The 27216-nt window shown below is 52.7% G+C and overlaps 2 protein-coding genes and 1 long non-coding RNA gene across 52 annotated transcripts; all 3 read left to right on the top strand.

The window, feature by feature from the left end:
• The first annotated feature begins 462 nt into the window (after positions 1 to 462).
• Positions 463 to 12947, top strand: LOC126036766 (uncharacterized). 50 transcript variants are annotated; one of them, XR_007505331.1, is made up of 25 exons: positions 463 to 565; positions 895 to 1007; positions 1336 to 1448; positions 1779 to 1891; positions 2220 to 2332; positions 2663 to 2775; positions 3104 to 3216; positions 3545 to 3657; positions 3986 to 4098; positions 4427 to 4539; positions 4868 to 4980; positions 5311 to 5423; positions 5753 to 5865; positions 6194 to 6306; positions 6637 to 6749; positions 7078 to 7190; positions 7519 to 7631; positions 7960 to 8072; positions 8403 to 8515; positions 8845 to 8957; positions 9287 to 9399; positions 9728 to 9840; positions 10170 to 10282; positions 12148 to 12496; positions 12868 to 12947. It is a non-coding gene; the product is annotated as an uncharacterized LOC126036766 (long non-coding RNA). The 50 variants fall into 50 exon arrangements; XR_007505342.1 differs by lacking the exon at positions 6194 to 6306; XR_007505339.1 differs by lacking the exon at positions 7078 to 7190.
• Positions 12948 to 19813: 6866 nt separating this feature from the next.
• On the top strand, positions 19814 to 22795 carry LOC126036764 (electroneutral sodium bicarbonate exchanger 1-like). Its single transcript, XM_049796854.1, has 5 exons — positions 19814 to 19921; positions 20260 to 20421; positions 21036 to 21287; positions 22096 to 22164; positions 22708 to 22795. The coding sequence occupies exons 1-5, from the start codon at positions 19856 to 19858 to the stop codon at positions 22765 to 22767; spliced, it is 609 nt and encodes a 202-aa protein (XP_049652811.1). The 5' UTR covers positions 19814 to 19855; the 3' UTR covers positions 22768 to 22795.
• Positions 22778 to 25344, top strand: LOC126036765 (electroneutral sodium bicarbonate exchanger 1-like). Its single transcript, XM_049796855.1, has 5 exons — positions 22778 to 22881; positions 22981 to 23118; positions 23594 to 23694; positions 24216 to 24320; positions 24591 to 25344. The coding sequence occupies exons 1-4, from the start codon at positions 22876 to 22878 to the stop codon at positions 24301 to 24303; spliced, it is 333 nt and encodes a 110-aa protein (XP_049652812.1). The 5' UTR covers positions 22778 to 22875; the 3' UTR covers positions 24304 to 24320; positions 24591 to 25344.
• The last annotated feature ends 1872 nt before the right edge of the window (positions 25345 to 27216 follow it).

The raw sequence follows: 27216 nt of genomic DNA, 5'->3' as shown, positions 1-27216 counted from the left end.
GCTGGAGTAAACTCTTTCGATTGCCTGCAAGCAGTCACGTTCTAGTTCTCCTTTAACTCGGTCAGTTGTTGAAAACCCAACAGGGTTAACGGCGGTAGTAGTTTTTAGGTAAACATCATCTTGTTCCAGGAACAACACAACTTGGTATTTCAGCATTCTGCTAGAGGATAACCAGTGCCCCCCTTTCCGTTTTAGCACAACAGTTATCATGTGGGAAACGTACAGTAATCCTTTCTCCTCAGGCGAACTTACGAGCTTCCTGGATCAGTAGCACAGTTGCACCGTTGACGTTTTTTCTTTTTTGGAGGAACCTCTGCCCTCCGTGATCCCCTGTGACTCCTTCCGGACGTCTCCTAGAGTCTTTTGGCCTTTTCTTATAAGGACCGGAGATCCCAGTTAGCAGCCCCAGACTTGTCTAATTATGCTACCCTAGATGATTCTTCTCTTTTGCAGGAAGCTCTCTTCTCCAGGATTGACCCAAGACTCCTCCAGGCGTCACCCCAGAATGTTTTGACCTCTGCGTTTAGGACCGGAGATCCCATCTACCTGCCCCAGACTCCTCCAAGTAAGTAGATCGAGACATTTTTGTTCTCCTGTAGAGAAATCTCTCAACTCCGACAGGCACCTGAGACTCCTCCCAGGCATCTCCCACAGTCTTCTGTCCTCTGCTTTACCTACCTAAGGGGTCAGGTAGAAGTCCCAGACTCCTCCAAGGAAGCTACCGTTGAGGCTTTGTTCTTTTTTGGAGGAACCTCTGCCCTCCGGGATCCCCTGTGATTCCTTCCAGACGTCTCCTAGAGTCTTTTGGCCTTTTCTTATAAGGACCGGAGATCGCAGGTAGCAGCCCCAGACTTGTCTAATGAGGCTACCCTAGATGATTCTTCTCTTTTGCAGGAAGCTCTCTTCTCCGGGATCGACCCAAGACTCCTCCCAGGCGTCATCCCAGAACGTTTTGACCTCTGCGTTCGAGACCGGAGATCCCAGCTACCTGCCCCAGACTCCTCCAAGTAAGTAGCTCGAGACATTTTTGTTCTCCTGTAGAGAAATCTCTCAACTCCGACAGCCACCTGAGACTCCTCCCAGGCATCTCCCACAGTCTTCTGTCCTCTGCTTTACCTACCTAAGGGGTCAGGTAGAAGCCCCAGACTCCTCCAAGGAAGCTACCGTTGAGGTTTTTTCTTTTTTGGAGGAGCCTGTGCCCTCCGTGATCCCCTGTGATTCCTTGCAGACGTCTCCTAGAGTCTTTTGGCCTTTTCTTATAAGGACCGGAGATCCCAGGTAGCAGCCCCAGACTTGTCTAATGAGGCTACCCTAGATGATTCTTTTCTTTTGCAGGAAGTTCTCTTCTCTGGGATCGACCCAAGAGTCCTCCCAGGCGTCATCCCAGAATGTTTTGACCTCTGCGTTCAGGATCGGAGATCCCAGCTACCTGCCCCAGACTCCTCCAAGTAAGTAGATCGAGACATTTTTGTTCTCCTGTAGAGAAATCTCTCAACTCCGACAGCCAGCTGAGACTCCTCCCAGGCACCTCCCACAGTCTTCTGTCCTCTGCTTTACCTACCTAAGGGGTCAGGTAGAAGCCCCAGACTCCTCCTAGGAAGCTACCGTTGAGGTTTTTTTCTTTTTTTCGAGGAGCCTCTGACCTCCGGGATTCCCTGTGATTCCTTCCAGACGTCTCCTAGCGTCTTCTGGCCTTTTCTTATAAGGACCGGAGATCCCAGTTAGCAGCCCCAGACTTGTCTAATGAGGCTACTCTAGATAATTCTTCTCTTTTGCAGGAAGCTCTCTTCTCCGGGATCGACCCAAGACTCCTCCCAGGCGTCATCCCAGAATGTTTTGACCTCTGCGTTCGGGACCGGAGATCCCATCTACCTGCCCCAGACTCCTCCAAGTAAGTAGCTCGAGACATTTTTTTTCTCCTGTAGAGAAATCTCTCAACTCCGACAGCCACCTGAGACTCCTCCCAGGCATCTCCCACAGTCTTCTGTCCTCTGCTTTACCTACCTAAGGGGTCAGGTAGAAGCCCCAGACTCCTCCTAGGAAGCTACCGTTGAGGTTTTTTCTTTTTTGGAGGAGCCTGTGCCCTCCGGGATCCCCTGTGATTCCTTCCAGACGTCTCCTAGAGTCTTTTGGGCTTTTCTTATAAGGACTGGCAATCCCAGGTAGCAGCCCCAGACTTGACTAATGAGGCTTCCCTAGATGATTCTTCTCTTTTGCAGGAAGCTCTCTTCTCCAGGATCGACCCAAGACTCATCCCAGGCGTCATCCCAGAATGTTTTGACCTCTGCGTTCGGGACCGGAGATCCCATCTACTTGCCCCAGACACCTCCAAGTAAGTAGCTTGAGACATTTTTGTTCTCCTGTAGAGAAATCTGTCAACTCCGACAGCCACCTGAGACTCCTCCCAGGCATCTCCCACAGTCTTCTGTCCTCTGCTTTACCTACCTAAGGGGTCAGGTAGAAGCCCCAGACTCCTCCAAGGAAGCTACCGTTGAGGTTTTTTTCTTTTTTTGGAGTAGCCTCTGACCTCCGGGATCCCCTGTGATTCCTTCCAGACGTCTCCTAGAGTCTTTTGGCCTTTTCTTATAAGGACCGGAGATCCCAGTTAGCAGCCCCAGACTTGTCTAATGAGGCTACCCTAGATAATTCTTCTCTTTTGCAGGAAGCTCTCTTCTCCGGGATCGACCCAAGACTCCTCCCAGGCGTCATCCCAGAATGTTTTGACCTCTGCGTTCGGGACCGGAGATCCCATCTACCTGCCCCAGACTCCTCCAAGTAAGTAGCTCGAGACATTTTTGTTCTCCTGTAGAGAAATCTCTCGACTCCGACAGCAACCTGAGAATCCTCTCAGGCATCTCCCACAGTCTTCTGTCCTCTGCTTTACCTACCTAAGGGGTCAGGTAGAAGCCCCAGACTCCTCCTAGGAAGCTACCGTTGAGGTTTTTTCTTTTTTGGAGGAGCCTGTGCCCTCCGGGATCCCCTGCGATTCCTTGCAGACGTCTCCTAGAGTCTTTTGGCCTTTTCTTATAAGGACTGGCAATCCCAGGTAGCAGCCCCAGACTTGACTAATGAGGCTTCCCTAGATGATTCTTCTCTTTTGCAGGAAGCTCTCTTCTCCGGGATCGACCCAAGACTCCTCCCAGGCGTCATCCCAGAATGTTTTGACTTCTGCGTTCGGGACCGGAGATCCCATCTACCTGCCCCAGACTCCTCCAAGTAAGTAGCTCGAGACATTTTTGTTCTCCTGTAGAGAAATCTCTCAAGTCCGACAGCCACCTGAGACTCCTCCCAGGCATCTCCCACAGTCTTCTGTCTTCTGCTTTACCTACCTAAGGGGTCAGGTAGAAGCCCCAGACTCCTCCAAGGAAGCTACCGTTGAGGTTTTTTCTTTTTTGAAGGAGCCTGTGCCCTCCGTGATCCCCTGTGATTCCTTCCAGACGTCTCCTAGAGTCTTTTGGCCTTTTCTTATAAGGACCGGAGATCCCAGGTAGCAGCCCCAGACTTGTCTAATGAGGCTACCCTAGATGATTCTTCTCTTTTGCAGGAAGCTCTCTTCTCCGGGATCGACCCAAGACTCCTCCCAGGCGTCATCCCAGAACGTTTTGACCTCTGCGTTCGAGACCGGAGATCCCAGCTACCTGCCCCAGACTCCTCCAAGTAAGCAGCTCGAGACATTTTTGTTCTCCTGTAGAGAAATCTCTCAAGTCCGACAGCCACCTGAGACTCCTCCCAGGCATCTCCCACAGTCTTCTGTCCTCTGCTTTACCTACCTAAGGGGTCAGGTAGAAGCCCCAGACTCCTCCAAGGAAGCTACCGTTGAGGTTTTTTCTTTTTTGGAGGAGCCTGTGCCCTCTGGGATCCCCTGTGATTCCTTCCAGACGTCTCCTAGAGTCTTTTGGCCTTTTCTTATAAGGACCGGAGATCCCAGGTAGCAGCCCCAGACTTGTCTAATGAGGCTACCCTAGATGATTCTTTTCTTTTGCAGGAAGTTCTCTTCTCTGGGATCGACCCAAGAGTCCTCCCAGGCGTCATCCCAGAATGTTTTGACCTCTGCGTTCGGGACCGGAGATCCCAGCTACCTGCCCCAGACTCCTCCAAGTAAGTAGCTCGAGACATTTTTGTTCTCCTGTAGAGAAATCTCTCAACTCCGACAGGCACCTGAGACTCCTCCCAGGCACCTCCCACAGTCTTCTGTCCTCTGCTTTACCTACCTAAGGGGTCAGGTAGAAGCCCCAGACTCCTCCTAGGAAGCTACCGTTGAGGTTTTTTCTTTTTTGGAGGAGCCTGTGCCCTCCGGGATCCCCTGTGATTCCTTCCAGACGTCTCCTAGAGTCTTTTGGCCTTTTCTTATAAGGACCGGAGATCCCAGGTAGCAGCCCCAGACTTGTTTAATGAGGCTACCCTAGATGATTCTTCTCTTTTGCAGGAAGCTCTCTTCTCCGGGATCGACCCAAGACTCCTCCCAGGCGTCATCCCAGAATGTTTTGACCTCTGCGTTCGGGACCGGAGATCCCATCTACCTGCCCCAGACTCCTCCAAGTAAGTAGCTCGAGACATTTTTGTTCTCCTGTAGAGAAATCTCTCAACTCCGACAGGCACCTGAGACTCCTCCCAGGCATCTCCCACAGTCTTCTGTCTTCTGCTTTACCTACCTAAGGGGTCAGGTAGAAGCCCCAGACTCCTCCAAGGAAGCTACCGTTGAGGTTTTTTCTTTTTTGGAGGAGCCTGTGCCCTCCGTGATCCCCTGTGATTCCTTCCAGACGTCTCCTAGAGTCTTTTGGCCTTTTCTTATAAGGACCGGAGATCCCAGGTAGCAGCCCCAGACTTGTCTAATGAGGCTACCCTAGATGATTCTTCTCTTTTGCAGGAAGCTCTCTTCTCCGGGATCGACCCAAGACTCCTCCCAGGCGTCATCCCAGAACGTTTTGACCTCTGCGTTCGAGACCGGAGATCCCAGCTACCTGCCCCAGACTCCTCCAAGTAAGCAGCTCGAGACATTTTTGTTCTCCTGTAGAGAAATCTCTCAACTCCGACAGCCACCTGAGACTCCTCCCAGGCATCTCCCACAGTCTTCTGTCCTCTGCTTTACCTACCTAAGGGGTCAGGTAGAAGCCCCAGACTCCTCCTAGGAAGCTACCGTTGAGGTTTTTTTCTTTTTTTCAAGGAGCCTCTGACCTCCGGGATTCCCTGTGATTCCTTCCAGACGTCTCCTAGCGTCTTCTGGCCTTTTCTTATAAGGACCGGAGATCCCAGGTAGCAGCCCCAGACTTGTCTAATGAGGCTACCCTAGATGATTCTTCTCTTTTTCAGGAAGCTCTCTTCTCCGGGATGGACCCATGACTCCTCCCAGGCGTCATCCCAGAACGTTTTGACATCTGTGTTCGGTACCGGAGATCCCATCTACCTGCCCCAGACTCCTCCAAGTAAGTAGCTCGAGACATTTTTTTTCTCCTGTAGAGAAATCTCTCAACTCCGACAGCCACCTGAGACTCCTCCCAGGCATCTCCCACAGTCTTCTGTCCTCTGCTTTACCTACCTAAGGGGTCAGGTAGAAGCCCCAGACTCCTCCAAGGAAGCTACCGTTGAGGTTTTTTTCTTTTTTGGAGGAACCTCTGCCCTCCGGGATTCCCTGTGATTCCTTCCAGACGTCTCCTAGAGTCTTTTGGCCTTTTCCTATAAGGACCGGAGATCCCAGTTAGCAGCCCCAGACTTGTCTAATGAGGCTACCCTAGATAATTCTTCTCTTTTGCAGGAAGCTCTCTTCTCCGGGATCGACCCAAGACTCCTCCCAGGCGTCATCCCAGAATGTTTTGACCTCTGCGTTCGGGACCGGAGATCCCATCTACCTGCCCCAGACTCCTCCAAGTAAGTAGCTCGAGACATTTTTGTTCTCCTGTAGAGAAATCTCTCGACTCCGACAGCAACCTGAGAATCCTCTCAGGCATCTCCCACAGTCTTCTGTCCTCTGCTTTACCTACCTAAGGGGTCAGGTAGAAGCCCCAGACTCCTCCTAGGAAGCTACCGTTGAGGTTTTTTCTTTTTTGGAGGAGCCTGTGCCCTCCGGGATCCCCTGTGATTCCTTCCAGACGTCTCCTAGAGTCTTTTGGGCTTTTCTTATAAGGACTGGCAATCCCAGGTAGCAGCCCCAGACTTGACTAATGAGGCTTCCCTAGATGATTCTTCTCTTTTGCAGGAAGCTCTCTTCTCCAGGATCGACCCAAGACTCATCCCAGGCGTCATCCCAGAATGTTTTGACCTCTGCGTTCGGGACCGGAGATCCCATCTACTTGCCCCAGACACCTCCAAGTAAGTAGCTTGAGACATTTTTGTTCTCTTGTAGAGAAATCTGTCAACTCCGACAGCCACCTGAGACTCCTCCCAGGCATCTCCCACAGTCTTCTGTCCTCTGCTTTACCTACCTAAGGGGTCAGGTAGAAGCCCCAGACTCCTCCAAGGAAGCTACCGTTGAGGTTTTTTTCTTTTTTTGGAGTAGCCTCTGACCTCCGGGATCCCCTGTGATTCCTTCCAGACGTCTCCTAGAGTCTTTTGGCCTTTTCTTATAAGGACCGGAGATCCCAGTTAGCAGCCCCAGACTTGTCTAATGAGGCTACCCTAGATAATTCTTCTCTTTTGCAGGAAGCTCTCTTCTCCGGGATCGACCCAAGACTCCTCCCAGGCGTCATCCCAGAATGTTTTGACCTCTGCGTTCGGGACCGGAGATCCCATCTACCTGCCCCAGACTCCTCCAAGTAAGTAGCTCGAGACATTTTTGTTCTCCTGTAGAGAAATCTCTCGACTCCGACAGCAACCTGAGAATCCTCTCAGGCATCTCCCACAGTCTTCTGTCCTCTGCTTTACCTACCTAAGGGGTCAGGTAGAAGCCCCAGACTCCTCCTAGGAAGCTACCGTTGAGGTTTTTTCTTTTTTGGAGGAGCCTGTGCCCTCCGGGATCCCCTGTGATTCCTTCCAGACGTCTCCTAGAGTCTTTTGGCCTTTTCTTATAAGGACTGGCAATCCCAGGTAGCAGCCCCAGACTTGACTAATGAGGCTTCCCTAGATGATTCTTCTCTTTTGCAGGAAGCTCTCTTCTCCGGGATCGACCCAAGACTCCTCCCAGGCGTCATCCCAGAATGTTTTGACTTCTGCGTTCGGGACCGGAGATCCCAGCTACCTGCCCCAGACTCCTCCAAGTAAGTAGCTCGAGACATTTTTGTTCTCCTGTAGAGAAATCTCTCAAGTCCGACAGCCACCTGAGACTCCTCCCAGGCATCTCCCACAGTCTTCTGTCTTCTGCTTTACCTACCTAAGGGGTCAGGTAGAAGCCCCAGACTCCTCCAAGGAAGCTACCGTTGAGGTTTTTTCTTTTTTGAAGGAGCCTGTGCCCTCCGTGATCCCCTGTGATTCCTTCCAGACGTCTCCTAGAGTCTTTTGGCCTTTTCTTATAAGGACCGGAGATCCCAGGTAGCAGCCCCAGACTTGTCTAATGAGGCTACCCTAGATGATTCTTCTCTTTTGCAGGAAGCTCTCTTCTCCGGGATCGACCCAAGACTCCTCCCAGGCGTCATCCCAGAACGTTTTGACCTCTGCGTTCGAGACCGGAGATCCCAGCTACCTGCCCCAGACTCCTCCAAGTAAGCAGCTCGAGACATTTTTGTTCTCCTGTAGAGAAATCTCTCAACTCCGACAGCCACCTGAGACTCCTCCCAGGCATCTCCCACAGTCTTCTGTCCTCTGCTTTACCTACCTAAGGGGTCAGGTAGAAGCCCCAGACTCCTCCAAGGAAGCTACCGTTGAGGTTTTTTCTTTTTTGGAGGAGCCTGTGCCCTCTGGGATCCCCTGTGATTCCTTCCAGACGTCTCCTAGAGTCTTTTGGCCTTTTCTTATAAGGACCGGAGATCCCAGGTAGCAGCCCCAGACTTGTCTAATGAGGCTACCCTAGATGATTCTTTTCTTTTGCAGGAAGTTCTCTTCTCTGGGATCGACCCAAGAGTCCTCCCAGGCGTCATCCCAGAATGTTTTGACCTCTGCGTTCAGGATCGGAGATCCCAGCTACCTGCCCCAGACTCCTCCAAGTAAGTAGATCGAGACGTTTTTGTTCTCCTGTAGAGAAATCTCTCAACTCCGACAGCCAGCTGAGATTCCTCCCAGGCACCTCCCACAGTCTTCTGTCCTCTGCTTTACCTACCTAAGGGGTCAGGTAGAAGCCCCAGACTCCTCCTAGGAAGCTACCGTTGAGGTTTTTTTCTTTTTTTCGAGGAGCCTCTGACCTCCGGGATTCCCTGTGATTCCTTCCAGACGTCTCCTAGCGTCTTCTGGCCTTTTCTTATAAGGACCGGAGATCCCAGTTAGCAGCCCCAGACTTGTCTAATGAGGCTACTCTAGATAATTCTTCTCTTTTGCAGGAAGCTCTCTTCTCCGGGATCGACCCAAGACTCCTCCCAGGCGTCATCCCAGAATGTTTTGACCTCTGCGTTCGGGACCGGAGATCCCATCTACCTGCCCCAGACACCTCCAAGTAAGTAGCTTGAGACATTTTTGTTCTCCTGTAGAGAAATCTGTCAACTCCGACAGCCACCTGAGACTCCTCCCAGGCATCTCCCACAGTCTTCTGTCCTCTGCTTTACCTACCTAAGGGGTCAGGTAGAAGCCCCAGACTCCTCCAAGGAAGCTACCGTTGAGGCTTTTTTCTTTTTTGGAGGAAACTCTGCCCTCCGGGATTCCCTGTGATTCCTTCCAGACGTCTCCTAGCGTCTTTTGGCCTTTTCTTATAAGGACCGGAGATCCCAGGTAGCAGCCCCAGACTTGTCTAATGAGGCTACCCTAGATGATTCTTTTCTTTTGCAGGAAGCTCTCTTCTCCGGGATCGACCCAAGACTCCTCCCAGGCGTCATCCCAGAATGTTTTGACCTCTGCGTTCGGGACCGGAGATCCCATCTACCTGCCCCAGACTCCTCCAAGTAAGTAGCTCGAGACATTTTTGTTCTCCTGTAGAGAAATCTCTCAAGTCCGACAGCCACCTGAGACTCCTCCCAGGCATCTCCCACAGTCTTCTGTCCTCTGCTTTACCTACCTAAGGGGTCAGGTAGAAGCGCCAGACTCCTCTAAGGAAGCTACCGTTGAGGATTTTTTCTTTTTTGGAGGAGGCTGTGCCCTCTGGGATTCCCTGTGAATCCTTCCAGACGTCTCCTAGCGTCTTTTGGCCTTTTCTTATAAGGACCGGAGATCCCAGGTAGCAGCCCCAGACTTGTCTAATGAGGCTACCCTAGATGATTCTTCTCTTTTGCAGGAAGCTCTCTTCTCCGGGATCCACCCAAGAGTCCTCCCAGGCGTCATCCCAGAATGTTTTGACCTCTGCGTTCGGGACCGGAGATCCCATCTACCTGCCCCAGACTCCTCTAAGTAAGTAGCTCAAGACATTTTTGTTCTGCTGTAGAGAAATCTCTCGACTCCGACAGCAACCTGAGACTCCTCCCAGGCATCTCCCACAGTCTTCTGTCCTCTGCTTTACCTACCTAAGGGGTCAGGTAGAAGCCCCAGACTCCTCCTAGGAAGCTACCGTTGAGGTTTTTTCTTTTTTGGAGGAGCCTGTGCCCTCCGGGATCCCCTGTGATTCCTTCCAGACGTCTCCTAGAGTCTTTTGGGCTTTTCTTATAAGGACTGGCAATCCCAGGTAGCAGCCCCAGACTTGACTAATGAGGCTTCCCTAGATGATTCTTCTCTTTTGCAGGAAGCTCTCTTCTCCGGGATCGACCCAAGACTCCTCCCAGGCGTCATCCCAGAATGTTTTGACCTCTGCGTTCGGGACCGGAGATCCCAGCTACCTGCCCCAGACTCCTCCAAGTAAGTAGCTCGAGACATTTTTGTTCTCCTGTAGAGAAATCTCTCAACTCCGACAGGCACCTGAGACTCCTCCCAGGCATCTCCCACAGTCTTCTGTCCTCTGCTTTACCTACCTAAGGGGTCAGGTAGAAGCCCCAGACTCCTCCAAGGAAGCTACCGTTGAGGTTTTTTTCTTTTTTGGAGGAACCTCTGCCCTCTGGGATCCCCTTTGATTCCTTCCAGACGTCTCCTAGAGTCTTTTGGCCTTTTCTTATAAGGACCAGAGATCCCAGGTAGCAGCCCCAGACTTGTCTAATGAGGCTACCCTAGATGATTCTTCTCTTTTGCAGGAAGCTCTCTTCTCCAGGATCGACCCAAGACTCCTCCCAGGCGTCATCCCAGAATGTTTTGACCTCTGCGTTCGGGACCGGAGATCCCATCTACCTGCCCCAGACTCCTCCAAGTAAGTAGCTCGAGACATTTTTGTTCTCCTGTAGAGAAATCTCTCAACTCCGACAGCCACCTGAGACTCCTCCTAGGCATCTCCCACAGTCTTCTGTCCTCTGCTTTACCTACCTAAGGGGTCAGGTAGAAGCCCCAGACTCGTCCTAGGAAGGTACCGTTGAGGATTTTTTCTTTTTTGGAGGAGCCTGTGCCCTCCGGGATTCCCTGTGAATCCTTCCAGACGTCTCCTAGCATCTTTTGGCCTTTTCTTATGAGGACTGGAGATCCCAGGTAGCAGCCCCAGACTTGTCTAACGAGGCTACCCTGGATCATTCTTCTCTTTTGCAGGAAGCTCTCCTCCAGGATCGACCTGAGAGTCCTCCCAGGCATCTCCCAGAATCTTTTCGCGTCTGCTTTTCAGACCTTAGATCCTAAGAAAAGATACCTATGAAGAGGCCAAAAGGCTCTGGAGATGCCTGGGAGGAGACACAGGTGGATCCCAAAGGGGCAAGCTTGCTCCAAAAAAGAAAAATCTCAAGGGTAGTTTCCTTTTAGGAGTCTGGGGCTGCTACCTGAGATCTTGCACGAGCAGCAGGCAGTAACCTAGCCAAAATGGAGCGGAGGAGGCCTGACAAGTGGTCCTGCTCAGTGCTGCAGAGGAAGGCAAAAACTCCTGGGGCCCAGTGCCAATCTGCGCCAGGGTAAAATTCCTTCCTGTCCCCAGAGCTGGCAATCGGCTATTCCCTGAGCACGTGTGAGCAAGACCTGCCTCCTGGTCCCGCAGGCCGGTCAGGCCCCCCAGAGGATGCCCAAGCCCTGTTCTCCCTGAACCTGGAGCCATCTTGGGGCTTCCAAGAGTGGCCAAGTGCCCCCGGCCTGATTGACCTTGGGGGCAAGAATCCTTCCCGCGCCTTTGGGCCACCAGCGGGTGCTCCAAAGCACTGGGAGCCCTGGCAACATCTCTGCATCCCACTTCTTACGGCTGCTGCCACTGGTTCCGCAGGGAGTGAGGACGGCGAGCTCTGCAGTGCTCCTCAAGAAGACATTCCCTTGGTCTTGCCACAGCTCTCCATGCAAACAAGCCTGATGGCCTCGGGCACCTCCAGGGCTTGGTGGTTCTTCATGTCTCTAGCAGCCTGGTCCAGCCTCTGGTCTTCCTCCCTCAGCACTGGGCAAGGAATTCCAGCGGCTCCTCACGGACTTCCTCTGGGATGTGTCTGGGCCGCCTGCCAGGCAGACTGGCAGTGGGACAGGGGAGGCTGCCCCTTTTATAGTGCCCCGGGGCATTGTGACTGCTGCGTTGCCGGGTGGTGGCATTGTGACATGGGGTGGGGGTGAGGGGGCCCCCTGTGCGCAGCGCTGCCTGCCGCCCCTTGGCCCAGCATCCTTGGGAGGAAGGCCTTTGGGCTGTGTGGCGTTACTGAGTCCAGAAGTTTGGCAGAAAATAAACTGCCTTGCATTCCAGCTTATCCTCAGATGTCAGAGGGGCTGGGGACGGCTAGGTTTAATTTCTTTCTGAGCGATGTCCAATTCGATGCTCTAAGGGCGGTCGCGTTCAATATGCTGAGCTATCACAATGAGGGATGCCCTTAATAGCGCACTGTACTCTCGGCTTAGCTGTCTTCAATGCACGAGAATGACCAGACTTAGGGAGTTTGGTTGCACGAACGAACTATCACGACTAGATTAATGAGCAGCGCACTTTATTAAAGCAACGGTACAGGTGCTTTTGGATTGCCTGTGATAAATAGACTGTCTGCAAAGCACGTGCAGGTGGCATTACAGTCGCTTATAAGCGCATGAAATGATGAAAGAAAAGAGCTCTGAAGAATTCTAAGTTAGAATTATAATTCTAATTAGAATTCTAATTCATTTCTGTTGTAGGTACCCGTTGCTTTGGCTCCAACCACCCCTGAGAGCGCGGCAGAGCCCCTGGTGCGCCCAGAAGAGCTGGCAAACCTGTCAGAGGAAAGATGGTAAAACGAGCTCGCTTTGGTTAAAATCAGAACCGACTCCAGTGGGTCGTGCCTTTCCCTACCTCATACTGCTGTGGGATGAAAAGGTTTGCAGGCTCTCCCCAGGACAAGGAGAAAAAGAAAAAACGAAAGAGAAAACAGGTCTGGGGAGAGAAGAGTGACAGACACGCAGAAAAGAGGAGGAGGAAGAGAGAAAACGTTTTTGGGGACGGACCGGTGAAAAGATGCAGGAAGGTCCAGCAGTTCAGGAAGCCCAGGTGTGTACCAGGCTCTGCTGCCCATCTTTCCCAACTCTCAGCACTGCTGCAAGTCAGTCCGACCTGCTGGCAAGGGACGGTGCTGCGCGGGGCTTGGAAATAACTCCATGGCCGCTCCCCAGGGGCTCCCCATCGAGCCCTGCTGCGTGGCACAGGGGCCCTGTGCATCTGTGCATGCATGCAGGTCTCTAAGGGCATTTCCCGTGGGCATAAGGCGCCAGAGCCGTGCCCTGGTTGATGCCAGCCATAGCTCTCTCTTCTGGGCTATGAACAATTCCTCGTCAGCGGTGTTCCCTAAAGAAAGGGGAAGCGAGTCATGCCTATTCCTGCCTTCATGGGTTTATCAGTGCTCTCTGACTCTGTCGTTGTAGGTGCCGTTTCCCTGTTACTGGCTGAAGCCCTGTGACTCCCAGGCCCGCCCCCCGCCGCAGTTGATGTTTGCAATAAAAGGATCTTTTCTCTCTTCTGAGTGCGTCTGCCATACGATATTCTGGAGTAGGTAGATGGGTTTTTGTGATGAGTCCTCGGGGAGGAGTCTGGGATCTTGCCTTGTCCCAGCATCCTTTCCCGCAGGCATCAGGGCTGAGTTCAGGTGCTTTAGGAGTGAAACCAAAGCACGGACTCACACAGGAGGGTGGAGGTTGGAAGGGACCTGTAGAGTTCCTCTGGTCCAACCTGCCTGCTCAAGCAGGCTCACCTAGAGCAGGTTGCCCGGGACAATGTGCCCTTGGGTTTTGAACATCGCCAAGGACGGAGACTCCGCAAACTCCCTGGGCAACCTGTGCCAGTGTTTGACCACGTTGACAGGAAAAAGTTGTTTTCTCATGTGCAGCTGGAGCATATCATGTGTTTTAATTTGTGCCTGTTGCCGCTGGTGCTCTCACTGGGCACTCTTGAGAAGAGCCTGGCTCCCTCATCTTCATTCCCTCCCAGCAGGGATAGATAGATGATAGATTGATAGATAGATAGATAGATAAGAAACCCCCCGGCTTTCTCTTCTCCCCACGGCAGTGTGCCAGCTTAAAAGCACCAGGGCAAAGTTGGCTTTCTTGAGGCTCCTTGTTTTGCAGGTGACTTGGAGACGTGGAGGTGCGTGAGGTTCCCCTGCCAAGAGAGGCAGAGGGCTGGAGGGCACAGCTGGACTCCTGCTCCTGCAACAGCAGGGACTCGCTGGCCAGAAATGGCCCCGAGGACCCCGGCAAGGGGCTGTGCTTAGTGCTGCAGAGGAAGGGGAAACTCCCCCCGGGAGCTGTGCCAATCTGCCCGGGGGAAAAAAACTCCTTCCTGAGCCCAGCCCTGGTGCCCCGAGCAGGGTCCGGGGAGCTCCTGCGGGGGAGCGTGTTTGGGGTCGGCAGCCAGGGACCTTTTCCAGCCTGTTTGGTGCAAAGGCACGGGTGGGCATGGGGCATCAGTCCCGGGAGAGCCGTGGCTGACTCCTCTTTCCCGGGAAGGGCAGGTCGCTCTCGCCGTGTCTCTGTCCTGCGCCCACCCGGGTTTCTTTGTCCTGCCAGCTGCTGCCCAGCGAGGAGGATTCGGCTGAGCTCAGCAGGGATGTCCCGGGACCCACTGAAGGAGAGCTCCTGCTTGGTCAGCATCCTGACCGCTAGCCCCGCTCTCGGGACGGCACGTCCCGTCCCACGCGTGAAGCGGTGCCTGGGCTTGCCCTGGGAGCGGCACGACTCGGGAGCGTTCTCCGGCTGCTGCGGCTCCCGTCCGTGCGATGGACGGAGGCGGCGGTTTCCCTGGCGGCTCTCCGCTGGTCTCGGCCCGCGACCCCTCGGGCTCCCTTTGGGCAGCCCTGCCCCGCACCCTGGGGATGGAAAGCGGCGCGATCCTGCTGCAGCTGCAGCTGCTGCGGGGACAAAGCCACGGGGGAGTGAGCGAGCGAGCAGCCTCGTGGTGCTTGGTCGCCAGCTGGGCTGAAACCACCACAGTCCTTTTTTGCTGACATCATCGCAACTGGGGAGAGAAAGGGCTGAGCTACCAGGGCCACTGCCAGCAGACTGTCATTAGGCACCAGAGTCAACGTTGACTTGAGAGGCCTGGGCAGAGCCCAGACCCCCCTGAAAGCAGCTGCAAGACCTGCCACGAGGTACAGGCCAGCTCCTCTGATGCTTCGGGCTCACGCTGGAACCCCAAGCGCTCCAAGCCCCAAAATGCAGCTGCCTCTGCAGCGCAGCAGCAGCAGCAGCCAGTGCCGAGCAGCGTGGGGAGATGGAGCAGAGAGGGGGGGCGCCCGGGCCGGGCTCGGCTCCGTTCGGCTCATCTCGTTTCTGTTCGGCTCCCTTCGGCTGGGCTCGGCTCCTCTCGGCTGGGCTCGGCTCGGTTCGGCTCCTCTCGTTTGCGCTCGGCTGCCCTCGGCTCCGCTCCGGCCGCAGCCCCGGCCCGGCCCCGCCTGAGGCAAGGGCGGGCGGCGGGCGAAGCGGGGCCGGTGGCCGTGGCGGGGGCTCCTCCCCGTCCGTGGAGCGGTGGGCTGCCCGGCGGTCGCCAGCGCCGAGGCTGCCCGGGGGCCTCGCAGGCCGGCAGCGGGGCTGAGGCGGCGGCGGCGGCGGCGGTGGCGGCGGTGGCGGCGGCATCTCCCCTCGCGGCAGGCCGGGGCGCCGGGTCCCGGCCTTCCCCCCGCAGGCCCGGCCGGTCCCGGCCCCTCCCTGCCGCCCCCGGGGCTGCGGGGGCAGCAGGGGACTGCCTGCCGCTGGTGGCTGTCCGGCGGAGGCCGGCGGGCACCGCGGAGACGTGCGGCTGTGTGTGGAGAGAAAGGAGTTTCTGCCGGCTGTCCCCGCAGGGAAGGGACCCGCAGCCGCCGGGGGTCTCCCTCCCTCCCTCCCTCCCTCCCTCCCAGCCTGGCGTGGGTGGCGGGCTGCGACACAGTCCTGCCCGGGCGTTCTTGGCAGCCCCCGGGGCAAGAGGCCCTGGAGGGAGCTTCAGGGAGGTCGGCAGTGGCGTTTCCAGAGCAGTCGCGTCCCGTTGGCTCTGCTGCTTCCTTCCCTCGGCTGGGAGAACGGAGGACGTCCTCGACAGCAGGTACCTACCTGTCGGTTGCCTGAAACCAGGAGGTTCCTAGGTTCCTAGGAGACCCTCAATTCGGACGGGACTGGGGGGGCTGCTCTTTTCCTGCCCTCTTTCACTGACCGTGAAAGCGGTCGCTTCCGAGGGGCTACTGCGCTTGCACGGGAGTGTAATGGGAGTAATGGGAGCTGTAAAAAGCGCTCCTGTTCCAGTGCCGTGCGTGGGTTTCGTGCTTCAGTGGGAAAAGAGGCTGGTTTTACTGACGGTGTTTTGAAATGTTGTTTAAAGCGTTCAGCTGAGAAGCTCTCGAGCCTCTGTAGTGGTTTAACCCCAGCCGGCAGCTAAGCCCTGCACGGCCGCTCGCTCGCTGCCCTGCAGTGGGAGGAGGGAGAGGATCGGAAGGGTGAATCAACTCGCGTGTTGGGATAAAGATGGTTTAACAAGTAAAAGCTGTGCACGCGAGCAAAGCCAAGTCAGGAATTCAGTCACTGCTTCCCATTGTCTGGCAGGTGTTTAGTTTGCAGGAAAGCAGGGTTCCATCACGCCTAACAGTTACTTGGGCATGTCCCCCCTTCCTCCTTCTTCCCCCAGTTATATTGCTGAGCGTGACATCCTGTGGTCTGGAATATCCCTTGGGTCAGTTGGGGTCAGCTGTCCCAGTTTTGTGCCCCCCCCAGCTTCTTGTGCACCCGCAGCCGACTCCCTGGTGGGGTGGGGTGAGGGGCAGAAAAGGCCTTGATGCTGTGTAAGCACTGCTTTCAGCACAAATTCAAAACGTAGCCCCGTGCAAGCTACTGTGGGGAAAATTAACTCTCTGCCAGTCAAAACCAGCACAGCCGTGGAGCTCTGTACGCAAAGTATGTCCTTCTTTCTTGGGCTGTCTGCTGGTAGCAATGTGCCTTTTGCTGGCCTGGCAATCTGGCGCTCAAGTGTGGATGTGGAAAGAGTCTGGAAACTCTCAGTGGCAGCAGTTGTTTGTTGTGCTCTTGGGATTTTTTCTTTCACGAGGTTCCCCTTGCGCTGCCACTCCTCTTTCCGACGTCTTTGTGACAAACCTGTCCTGTTGTTTGGAAAGAAGAGCATGCCTCTGCTGCAGGCAGAGGGGCTGAGCAGGCCTTTTAGGATAACTGCTGCTCTCAGTTTCTAGAAGGCACTGTAGTGTCAAGCCTGAGAAAGGAGAGTGAAGGGAGAGTGTTTTAGTCTGTGGTACTGCTGGCATGCAAGGCAGAGAAAGGAAAGCGGCCTTTGGGTGTGCAGGGGACAATGAATAGGAAGGTTGTGGGAGGTAACAGTTGTGTGGTAAGGCTGCAATGGGAAGTTTGAGTTAGCAGCCAGCAAAGTAACTAAAGCACAGGGTGCTGAGCAGCCTGGTCAGCTGGGGAAGATGTAAAACAAGTGAGGAGGATGGTCCTTTAGAAGTGAAAAAGAGACTTTCCCTGAGGGTATTGCCCTGGAGGAATCTGCTTGTGTCTGCTAGTCAGGCAGGCAGACAGAGATGATGGGCAAGTGCTTCTGTGAGTGGGCAAAACCTTGACCAGCTCAGTCGAGGAGCTCTGGAGCTTTTAGTTTGAGAGGGGACTGGGAATTGCTGGAGGCTGCGATCTGTAATAATTCCAGAAGTTTGAGGTGCTCTGAAAAAGGAGCTGGAGCTGCTTAGGTTTAAGGGTTGTATTTTTAAGCAGGTGCCTCTAGATTGGGTCCTGCTGAAGGAGTGTTCTGTAGGGCTCAAACTTGGTCTGAAACTTTATGAGTTGTTGTTGGTGTCTCAGCCTCTGATAAAAAATGAATAATGATAGTATTCATGAGTATTAATAAAAAAGCCGTGGCTCAGCATAATCTGGCTCCCTGTGTATGTTGTTGCAAGGCTGTGATCATCATCGGACAGCAGTTCAAGGTTGATGCCCTCAGAGGCTTTTGGAAAATGTTCTGAACTGTTGAGGTTAAGTCTCTTTTCAGGTGGTGGCACCCGTGCAGAAACTAGGACTGAGATCCTTTTGAGCCAGGAAAGTATCCCTGCATCAGAGGAACAGAACAGTGTCGTGGCATCCCGAAAGGGCTGTTTTCATGCCAGTGAGGTTGCAGCAGGGCTAAAATGCCATAGGCAATGACTCAAGCCTCTGCCTAGAGAGTGGTTTTATGAGTGTGAGTGAATTTGCTTTGGCAATGAGATGTGCACAGGCATTGCCAGGGCCTGGCTTTACTCTGGAAGTGACTGTTGTTAGCTGCTGCAGAATTGAAGAGACTGTGCTATGAACACCACGCCAATTAGGCTGTCTCCAGACCTGAAGCTGCATTAAATCTCGTGCCACACTAGTCTCCTTTTTCCTTTGGAGAAGTAGGCCGAGTCTTTGAAATTCTGCTGCATGACTTTATTTTGGGATGAATTGAAACGCAGTTGTTTCTTTAGCTTTGCTTATTAGCATTCTGCTGGAATAGCGTCAGATCTAGGAGGATTAACCTTCCTCCTTGTTTTGTTCTCTGTGTTGATTTTGGAGAGGAAGGTGTGTTGTCTGTCTTGTGGTGTCGTGTGGTGTTCAGAAGATGCTTGAAATGTTGCTCTTGTCTGTGACCAAGCTCTTTCCCTCAGCGTAATCCCTTTGGACAGTGCTGCCAGTAGTGTGCGTACGTTTCTGAGCAGCCTGCAGGTGTTTGATCTCCTGATGGTAGGGAGAGCACTGCATTTGTTTGAGTTTGGCAGCCTGTCATCGCCCCTTGCTTTCTTCCATTCTTTCCACCCTCTTCAGCGTCCCTTCCTGAATCGTACTTTTGTGTCCCTGGTGATTCATGAAGGCTTCATGACCACAGCGTGAGTCTTGGGTGGGTGATATCTGTCCTTCTGCTGTGGCGCGCTGTGTAACTCCTTTCATTAACTTGTTCCATATTAAGCGAGGAGAGGGCCTTTCTGAAGAGGAAGGAGAGTTCTCATCTCTGACCGAGTTCTGGCTGGGGCCCCTGAATGTGGAGGATATGAGAATGGCTGCCTGCCAGACCATATACCAGAGAACACTTGCATGCCGTAATTCCTTACACTCCACCCTATTTCCTTATTTCCAAGTGACACTTGTGCGACATTTGTTTACTTCTGAATGGGTTCAGCTTTCCTTTGAGACTTTCTCTCCCTGTGCATTTTATTGTTGGCCGATACCTGGCAGTGAACAACTTTGAGAAGCTGGCTTACAAAAGATGTAGTTAATAGTTGGGAAGCTGTGGAAGCCAGGGGACGTTCTTTTAATGACGCCATTACTTTGTGGCCAAGCTTGGTGACAGCTGATGAGTTCTGTTGTTGTCATCTTCTTCCTGAGACAGAAGAAAGCCCCTGCCGTTCCTGAGGAAATGAGACCAATATACTGCCTGTTTAAAAATGCTCCTGTTAGTTAAGTTGAAACAAATCTTCAGAGTACAGTAGTAGCATTGCAAATATTATTGAAGAAAATGTGCTGATCGTAACTGATACAGAAAATTATTGGTTAATTTCTTTTTCTTTTTCAATTTTGAAAATACTGAAAGGTATTCCTAGAAAAAGTTTCCCGTTTATAAAGCAGGAGTTTGTTGGGGCTGAATTACAGTTCCTTTGTAACTGAATTGGGTCAATATTCCGAAAAAGGGGAATATGTTTATTTTTGAAACAGGTCAATACTTGCATGTGTTGTGCTGGCAAGGAGGAGGCTTCTTAAATGTAGAACTTGTTAAATTTAAAAGAACACCTCCACTCTCCATAGTATTGCTTCTATGTTAATTCAGGGTTAAGATATTCGTTCACTTCAGTTTCTGTGAATCTGTTAGGGCAGCGTGCTCTAAGGTGATGGGAGGGAGCAGGGGGAAGAAGGGGAGGAGGAAAAGCAAAATATCTGCAACCTGCTCTTCCATGACTCCTGCAAACTGTAATGTTATTTTTTTTTGTTATTTTTTCCCCTACCTTCTGCGCATTATGTGCTCGAGCAGAAAGTAGATTCAAGTGAGGAACTTCCTTTTGAGGACTAAAGGATGCCTCAGTGCCTTGTTGCCATTGTAGCTGTGAGTGTAGCTGTAGTGGCAGACATGTGTTTTCTTATTTTTAATATTATTTTTAGGTTTTGACTTAAACCAACCCTTGTCGGCCTAGTTAAGCTTTTTTTACTGTCTGACCCCAGATCTCACAGGGACAAACACAGCAGCAGTATCTAAGCAAGGGATCAGGCTGCATGTGCTCAGAGGGGTGGTGGGATTTGGTTAAGCAGCCTTAATGTTGTGGATGTCTGCAACTCTTGCATCTCACCTTAGGGCCCTGTTTGCCATGCCCCTCTCACCTCTGGTTTCTCGCCCCAGGTACGGTCCACAGTGAGCGACTTTGCTGTTTTCCTCACCATCGTCATCATGGTGCTCCTTGACTTTGTGGTTGGGATCCCATCGCCGAAGCTCCAGGTCCCCCATGCGTTCAAGGTAACGGGGTGTTTTGGCACGTGGGGGTGCCACAAGGTGATGCCGGGGCAGGGCAGGGCTGAGTCTGGAGGAGATGCTGGTGGTGTGACCATCTCCTCTTCCACCTCCAAGTGCCTTGCTTCCTCCTGGAAATGAGAAGATGGCCCCAAAACTAGATACCTACAGGGGAAGTATCTAGAGCTGCTTGCAAGGAGGAGACTGGCACTGCTGAAGCCCCCGGGAGAGGGGGACATGAAGCCAGGGCTGGGAGGTGCTCTGACGCAAGGAGGGAGGGGAAAATGAAAGCCAGTGGAGTGCCTGGGCTGGGAGACAATGCTGATGTGTGGGCTTTGTTGCAGCCTACCAGAGACGACCGCGGGTGGTTCATCAACCCCATAGGACCCAACCCTTGGTGGACGGTGTTGGCTGCGCTCGTCCCAGCTCTGCTCTGCACCATCTTGATATTCATGGACCAGCAGATCAGTGCCGTTATTGTGAACAGGAAGGAGCACAAGCTGAAGGTAAGGGCCTGTGAGAGATGACTCCAGCCCGTTCTGGGCTGCAGGTCTGGGGAGAAGCTCTTATTCCCGATGCTTTCTGAAGGCATTGGTTTGGGACAAGGTCAGGCTGCGTGGCAGGATGCTCTCCTGGATTAACGATGATGCAGGGAGCAAGTGACAGGGCAGTATAGATGAGCAACCTTTTGGAGGAGCAAATTAATCTTGGAGCAATAGAGAAGTGCGTTTTTGTTTTAAAATGGCAGCAGCAGCAGGTGCGGGGAATGAATTGTTTTGATGCGCTGCCAGGGATAACTCAGAGTCACACCTTCCTCGCAAGTGGTAGAATTTTCTTTGTAAGTGGAAAAAATGGTTTGGTGCTTTTGGGTTGTGGGTTGGTTTTTTTTTTGGAGAAGTATGTATCGCACAAGCTCTGCGTATCCCTTGTGTCTGAACTCCTGCCAGATTTTCATGCCAGGTGCTTGTGCAAAGCCTGCATACACCCTTGCTTGTTTCCATTTCTTGTTTTGAATTCTGAAGAAGTTGACTTGTGCTCGAGCAGGGTTTGAGTCTGACTTGCGACGTTATCCTTGCTCTTGTGCTATGGGATGCTCTGTTTCTTGTTTTCCTGCCTGCAGAAAGGATGCGGGTACCACCTGGACCTTTTTGTGGTGGCCGTGATGCTCGGGGTGTGCTCTGTGATGGGGCTGCCCTGGTTTGTGGCTGCGACCGTCCTGTCCATCACCCACGTGAATAGCCTCAAAGTAGAGTCTGACTGCTCAGCTCCAGGAGAACAACCCAAGTTTCTGGGGATACGAGAGCAGAGAGTCACTGGCTTGCTGATCTTTGTGTTCATGGGCTGCTCCGTCTTCTTCACTTCTGTGTTAAAGGTGAGAGGAAAATGCAAACCACCCAACAACCACGAGCTTGTTGGAGGTTACAGAAAAACAGTCCCTTCTCTGCAGGCCTGAGTAGTTAGTTGTGGAGCGGAGGAGGAGGAGGTGATCCCAACCCTTGGGGCTTGACCCACGGTGGGAACCAGCCTCGGTTAGGCTTTGCAGCCCTTCAGGCCCCCGTTTGGTGTGCTCGAGATGAGCAAGCAATGCAACTGCTTGAATTTTTGGGTGTCTTTCAGGCCCGCCCATGTTTATGGGTTACAGTTGAGCATATTCAGACCAGCACATCTGCTGTCTTTCAAACAGGCAGCCCTTTAGTGGCTGCAATTTGCTCCCCAAATGCCCCAGAGCAGCCGTTCCCAGGAGCTAAACACACTGAGGTCATCCCCGTGGGCTTCCTTGCACGTTCCTCCCACAAAGTAATCTCGTCTCTAGGCTAAAAGGAGGCCTGTGGCCTTTGCCTGTTGCCCCAAGAATAGGCAGAAGTGTTTCTTCTACCGCCAGAGAATGCGGCATAGGGTAGCACGGGTGAAATCGCCTATTTTCCTCCAACCTTTCTGGAAAATAGGATTATTCTGAGGAGAGGTAACTCCCAAGTTCAGCCTAAAGCAGAGCCTTAGCTCACTCGTGCGCACAAAATGGCAAAACAATGGTTAAAATCTGACCCATCTCTAAGCCTGAATGGAAAAAGCTTCAAGCAATTTTAGGCAGTGCCTGTGGAAGAGGGTGGTAATACTGAAAATGCAATACAGAAAAAGAAACGATTGCATTCTTTCTTTTTTTTTTTTCTTTCCCCCCCCAGTTTATACCAATGCCTGTGCTTTATGGCGTCTTTCTCTACATGGGTGTGTCGTCGCTCAGAGGAATTCAGGTACGGACTCTTTTACAGCGTGCAGCATGTCGGCTCCCTGGTATTTTGTCTCCGTAGCAGCAGGGAAAAAAGCAGTGGCATGGGAAAAACTTCTCGCAGAGCAAGCAATGAAACTCTTTTGTGTAAGAAAGAGATTGGTGGAGGCACAGGAGGTAGATAGGGCTGGGAGGACCAGGCAAGTTCAGCGCTCTCTGTTGCAGGGTTTAGGGCAGGTCAGTGTTTGGTTACGTGAAAAGCGGGGGAATTTGGTGCAAAGGGAAGGCAGTTTCTACCACTGGTGGAAATCCTCGCGGGGGGATTCAGTGGGCTGAGAAATGCTAATAATGGAATGGCATGGTATAGTTGCCGTTTGGTGGGCAGCTCTCAGGGGCAAGCCGGTTGCTAGATGGAGCGAAGGGAAAATGGGTGCTGCTCCCAGGAGGAACGCGGTGGGATCCAGGATTTCTGACGGCAAGCGAGATGCTGCAAAGTGCCTCCACGTCTCGAGAGGGCCAGCAACTTGCCGCAGTCCCAAGGTGGCAACCTTTCCCTTTTATTTCGCAGTTCTTTGATCGCTTGAAGCTGTTTTGGATGCCGGCGAAACACCAGCCGGATTTCATCTAACTGCGGCACGTGCCCTTGCGAAAGGTGCATTTCTTCACGGCGATCCAGCTGACCTGCCTCGTCCTGCTCTGGACCATCAAGGTGTCCCGTGCCGCCATCATCTTTCCCATGATGGTAAGAGCTGCCACCGCTCGGCAGCGGGGTGTTTGCAGCGTTGGAGTGAGAGGTGGCATCGTCTCTGAGCTCACGGCATCTTCCCTCTTATTCGTGAAGGTTTTGGCTCTCGTATTTGTCCGGAAAGCGATGGATTTCTGCTTCTCAAAGCGAGAGCTCAGCTCTCTGGATGACCTTATGCCAGAAAGGAAGAAGAAGTTGGACGATGCCAGAAATGAAGCCGGAGAAGAAGACGAGGTAAGGCTTGCTGTGTCCTCGGGGCTGGACATCTCCGTGTGTCTGTGAGATTGCCTGTTTCTCTTACAGCTTGTCTGGAAACGTTGGGGGAAGATCAGCACTCAATCGAAATAGATCCCAATAGCCTGTAACTTTTGTAACCTTTGTTTCCTCAAGTAGCAGTGAGCTGAACGCTTGAATACAGGTGTAATTTTTAAAACGAGTCGTTTTTCACAAAGGTCATTATCATTATGATGATTATTATTAGATGCTGCTGCTGCTGCTGCTGGCAAGACTTGCTCATAATCGTGTTTTGAACACACAATCCCCCTGCCCCGAAATCTTTGGAGTGAACGGTTTCTCCCCTGCTGCACTAATACCTATAGCTGCCAAGGGGCAGAAGGGGAGGGCAGACTGCTAAGTTTGTGCTGGGCATTCAGCTTATCTCCACTTTGATCAAAGACAGAGAACGTGATTTGTCCCTTATTTACATCAGGAGTCCAGGAGCGTGATGGAAGCTGCTGCTGCTGCAAGTTCAGTTCAGCTGAACGTGGGGAAGACCAGTGACATGGATATCCCAAAACAAAGCAGTGACAGGTAAAGCCCCACCAAGCGCCAGGAACCCCGGCAAGATTAGCTTGAAGGTGTTTGGCAGAGTTTTCTCCACTTGCCTCTTTGTGGGGCATCCCACAGAAACCAGCAGGCAGCTTGGTGGGAAAATCAAATTCGGGGGCAGGGCTGCAGGAGGCAATTGCAGGGCTCTGACCCCAAGCAGAGTGGCTGCAGCACTCGCGTTTCACCCCCAAACCTTGCCTCATCAGTGCTTTTACGGTAGCTGGAGATCCTCATACTTAACACATGAGGAGTTGCAGGCGTGATCTGTACCAGCAGTGGCTTAGGAACCCGGACCGGGGCTAAGCCCCAGCAAGAGCCTTTGCACAGAGCTGTTGCTCTGCAGCTCCCCGGCTTGCCTCCCAAAACTCCTCATCCAGCAAAACCTCCCACACTTATGCGGAGCTTTGATTCTCAGGGCTCCGCTGTTCCTCTTGCTGATGCTAATGCCCTTGGTGGCATCAGTTCCCATAATCACGGATTGCTATGTAAAATATTTATTGCAGGACTGATCCTTCTGAGATTGTTATCCTGGATGAAATGTCACAAATGACCGTATGGAAGGCTCTCACTTTGAAGACAGAAACCCTTTGAATCCAGGGAGGAAAAAGGTAAAGGATTGCACGTGAACGTGACCGTGCTCCTCTGCAAGCGACGGCGCACACCTACGCTTTTCCCACGCTTTGGCCGGCAAGGCTGAGCAAATGGCCTGTCCCTGGGAACAGGCAGGGAGGACCGTGGCATGCAAACCAGCTCCTCTCTGCTGGGGTGGTCCCCCGAACAGGGCTGAATCAGCAGCAGCTGGCAGGTCTTCCACTGATGATGCTCTCCCTCTTTTTCTCTTCCCTTCGCCTTTCCCCACTCCCGCTTTTCCCGTTTAGGAATCTTGACTTTGAAGGAGAGGAGTGAGAGCGTGACTCGGGGATGTGCCAACGCAGACAGAGGGAGAAAACGCTTTGTTTCAGTTGGAGGATTCCCATTAAAGCCATGCAGATGTTTTCAGTTATCCTTGGTGTGCTTCAGGCATTCAGTATCTCTAGACCAGCAAGCTGAGGGGAACGTCACAGTCAAGGGGAGTTTGGTGGTGTTAAGTCTGTGTGCGTACGTGCGTGTGGGGGTGTGGGTTTGTAGTGGTAGAGGGACTGCTACTGCTTTATCATTCAGTGCTCTTCTTTTAATACCTAATTCCTCCTCTTTGTTTTCCTTCTCTTTTTTCCAAATGTAAACTGGGAATGTCCAAAATAATTTTCTGTTATATTTGATGCATTCTCCACTTTCTTCTTGATCACGACTGGGTTTTTGGTCTGGTTTGGAGTTCTGGCTTTAATTCACTCTTATGTCTCTTACTGGTACGAGAGGGATGCCCTCTGCGGCAGGGCAGCATAGAGAGCGTCCGAGCAGTTGGCCTAAGGTGAAAGAAAAGCATTTGCTCCCTGCGCTCCAGTTTTACCTTTCTTGGTTGGTTTGGCAAGTATCACAATAATGTGTGATGAACTGACCGTAAACCCCATTCACCGTCTCCCTGTGCCACTGGGGGGGGTTGGTAGGGAATCCGGGAGTGAAGTTGTGCCTGGGAAGAAGGGAGGGGTGGAGGGAAGGTGCTCTGAGATTTGGTTGTATTTCTCATTACCCTGCTCTGGTTGATTTGTAATAAATTGAGTTAATTTTCCCCAAGCGGAGTCTCTTTTGCCAGTGACGATAATTGGTGAGTGATCTCTCCTGTCCTTATCTCGACCCACAAGCTCTTTGTTATATTTTCTCTCCCCTGTCCAGCTGAGGAGGGGGAGTGATAGAACGGCTTTGGTGGGCACCTGGCATCCAGCCAGGGTCAACCCACCACAGGGGGAAATGATGTACTTAAGAAATGATGTACTTAAGCCACACGAAAAAGGCCACAAAGCTCTTGTGAAACAAGATCCCCTTTGTATGATCAACGCATGCCTTGCTAACAACTGTGCCCCTGAAGAAGAACTAAAAAACTGAGAAGAAGGGAACATCCTACTCCAGGAGGCGCCAAAAAGTTGAATAATTGCTAATAGGCATGAAGTCAGAAGCATCTTTGAATACTGGAGGAAAGGTGAAGAAAGGTGGCAGGGGGAGATCATGACCACCAACTCAATTCCACACCAAAAAGACTTACCCCCCCACTCTCCTTGAGCATGTGGTGTAGAAGAAAAGAACACTGGACCTTTAATTCCAAGCAGGGAAACTGTAGCCCAATAGAAACTGTGCAAGATAAGCTACTCCCGGCAATAGTTTGGGAAGAACTTTGGAAATCGAATATGTATAACTGAACTGTATAAATTGCTTGCCCCTTTAGGCATGAGGGGTGCTAGTGTTGCGGATTACCACCTAGCCCCCATCTTTGCGTAAACATGAACTGGAATAAAATACCTCTGCTCTGCTGTGTTTATATTGGCATTTTGCACCCCGGGTAAACGACCCCACTTTTGGGACAACAGTGGGGCAGGCAAAGCACCGCATCCCGCAGGCCGAGGGGCTCAGGCACCCACGCCGCTGCCGGAGGACTGCCGGCAAGAGGTTTGGCATCTGGCGAGGGGCTGCTGGGCCAGGGTGCCCAGGCACCCACCCCACTCCCCCAGCCGCAGCCACGAGTGCTCTCAGTGCTGGGGCAGAGGCCGTAGCAGCTGCCTGTGCCCAAGCCTGTCCCGAGCGGAGGGAAGACTTTGCTGGCGAGGAGCAATCCAGTGAAGGCATTGCTGAAATTGCTGGGCTTGAAGTTGCTGCCGGGCCAGGAGGGGGCCGAGGGGTCCTTGTGCAGCACGTCCTGCTCCAGGGGCAGCAGCTCTCAGGCCAGCAGCAGTCTGCTGGGGGGGACGCTCAGCAGGGACTCGGGGACGGGGACCCATGATACCGAAAAGCCGGTCGAAGAAACTCTCTAAGACTCATTTTGGAGTTTTAGAAAGTAGGCATTCCTACCCCTACTTCCCACCCCGGCTGGCCAACGCAACGCGCTGCCTACCTTCTTGAAGAACAGCAGTGGTCTGATGCTGACGAAGCCCATCTTGTTCTTCTGGACATGTTTTAGGAGGAAAGCATCCTTGGCCAGGTTCTCGTCAGAGAGGTGGAATTCCACCTGGGACACAACCCTCCTGGCCAGCGGCCGGTCAGGGACGGAGTAGCTGCAGTCCAAGAGATCACCCCCCAGAACATCGCTCACATCGCAGAAGCTCCCGGCAAAGCAGCAGGGACACGGGTGTGACTTGGTGGCCTTTGGGATGTGCAGCACTGCCCAGTCCCAGCCACAGCGGTGCAGATGGCAGAGTCTTGAGGAGCAGGGGGGCTCAGCTGCGCTCTGAAATGAAACGGAGTTTTACGCTTTTAGAAGCGCGCTTGCCTTCACGCCCCCAGCATCGGTCCCTGCCACAAGTTACGCAGCACATGGCCTTGCACAATCTTGCAGCCAGAGGTGCCTCACGAACAGAGCGCAATCTCTTTGATTACCAGGATACAGGCCAGGAGAGATCTTTGGCCTCCGGTTCACGG

This window comes from Accipiter gentilis, unplaced genomic scaffold (assembly GCF_929443795.1).
Source record: "Accipiter gentilis unplaced genomic scaffold, bAccGen1.1, whole genome shotgun sequence".
Taxonomy (NCBI): domain Eukaryota; kingdom Metazoa; phylum Chordata; class Aves; order Accipitriformes; family Accipitridae; genus Astur; species Astur gentilis.
The sequence above is the reverse complement of the archived record's forward strand: the minus strand, read 5'-3'. Positions and strand labels throughout refer to the sequence as shown.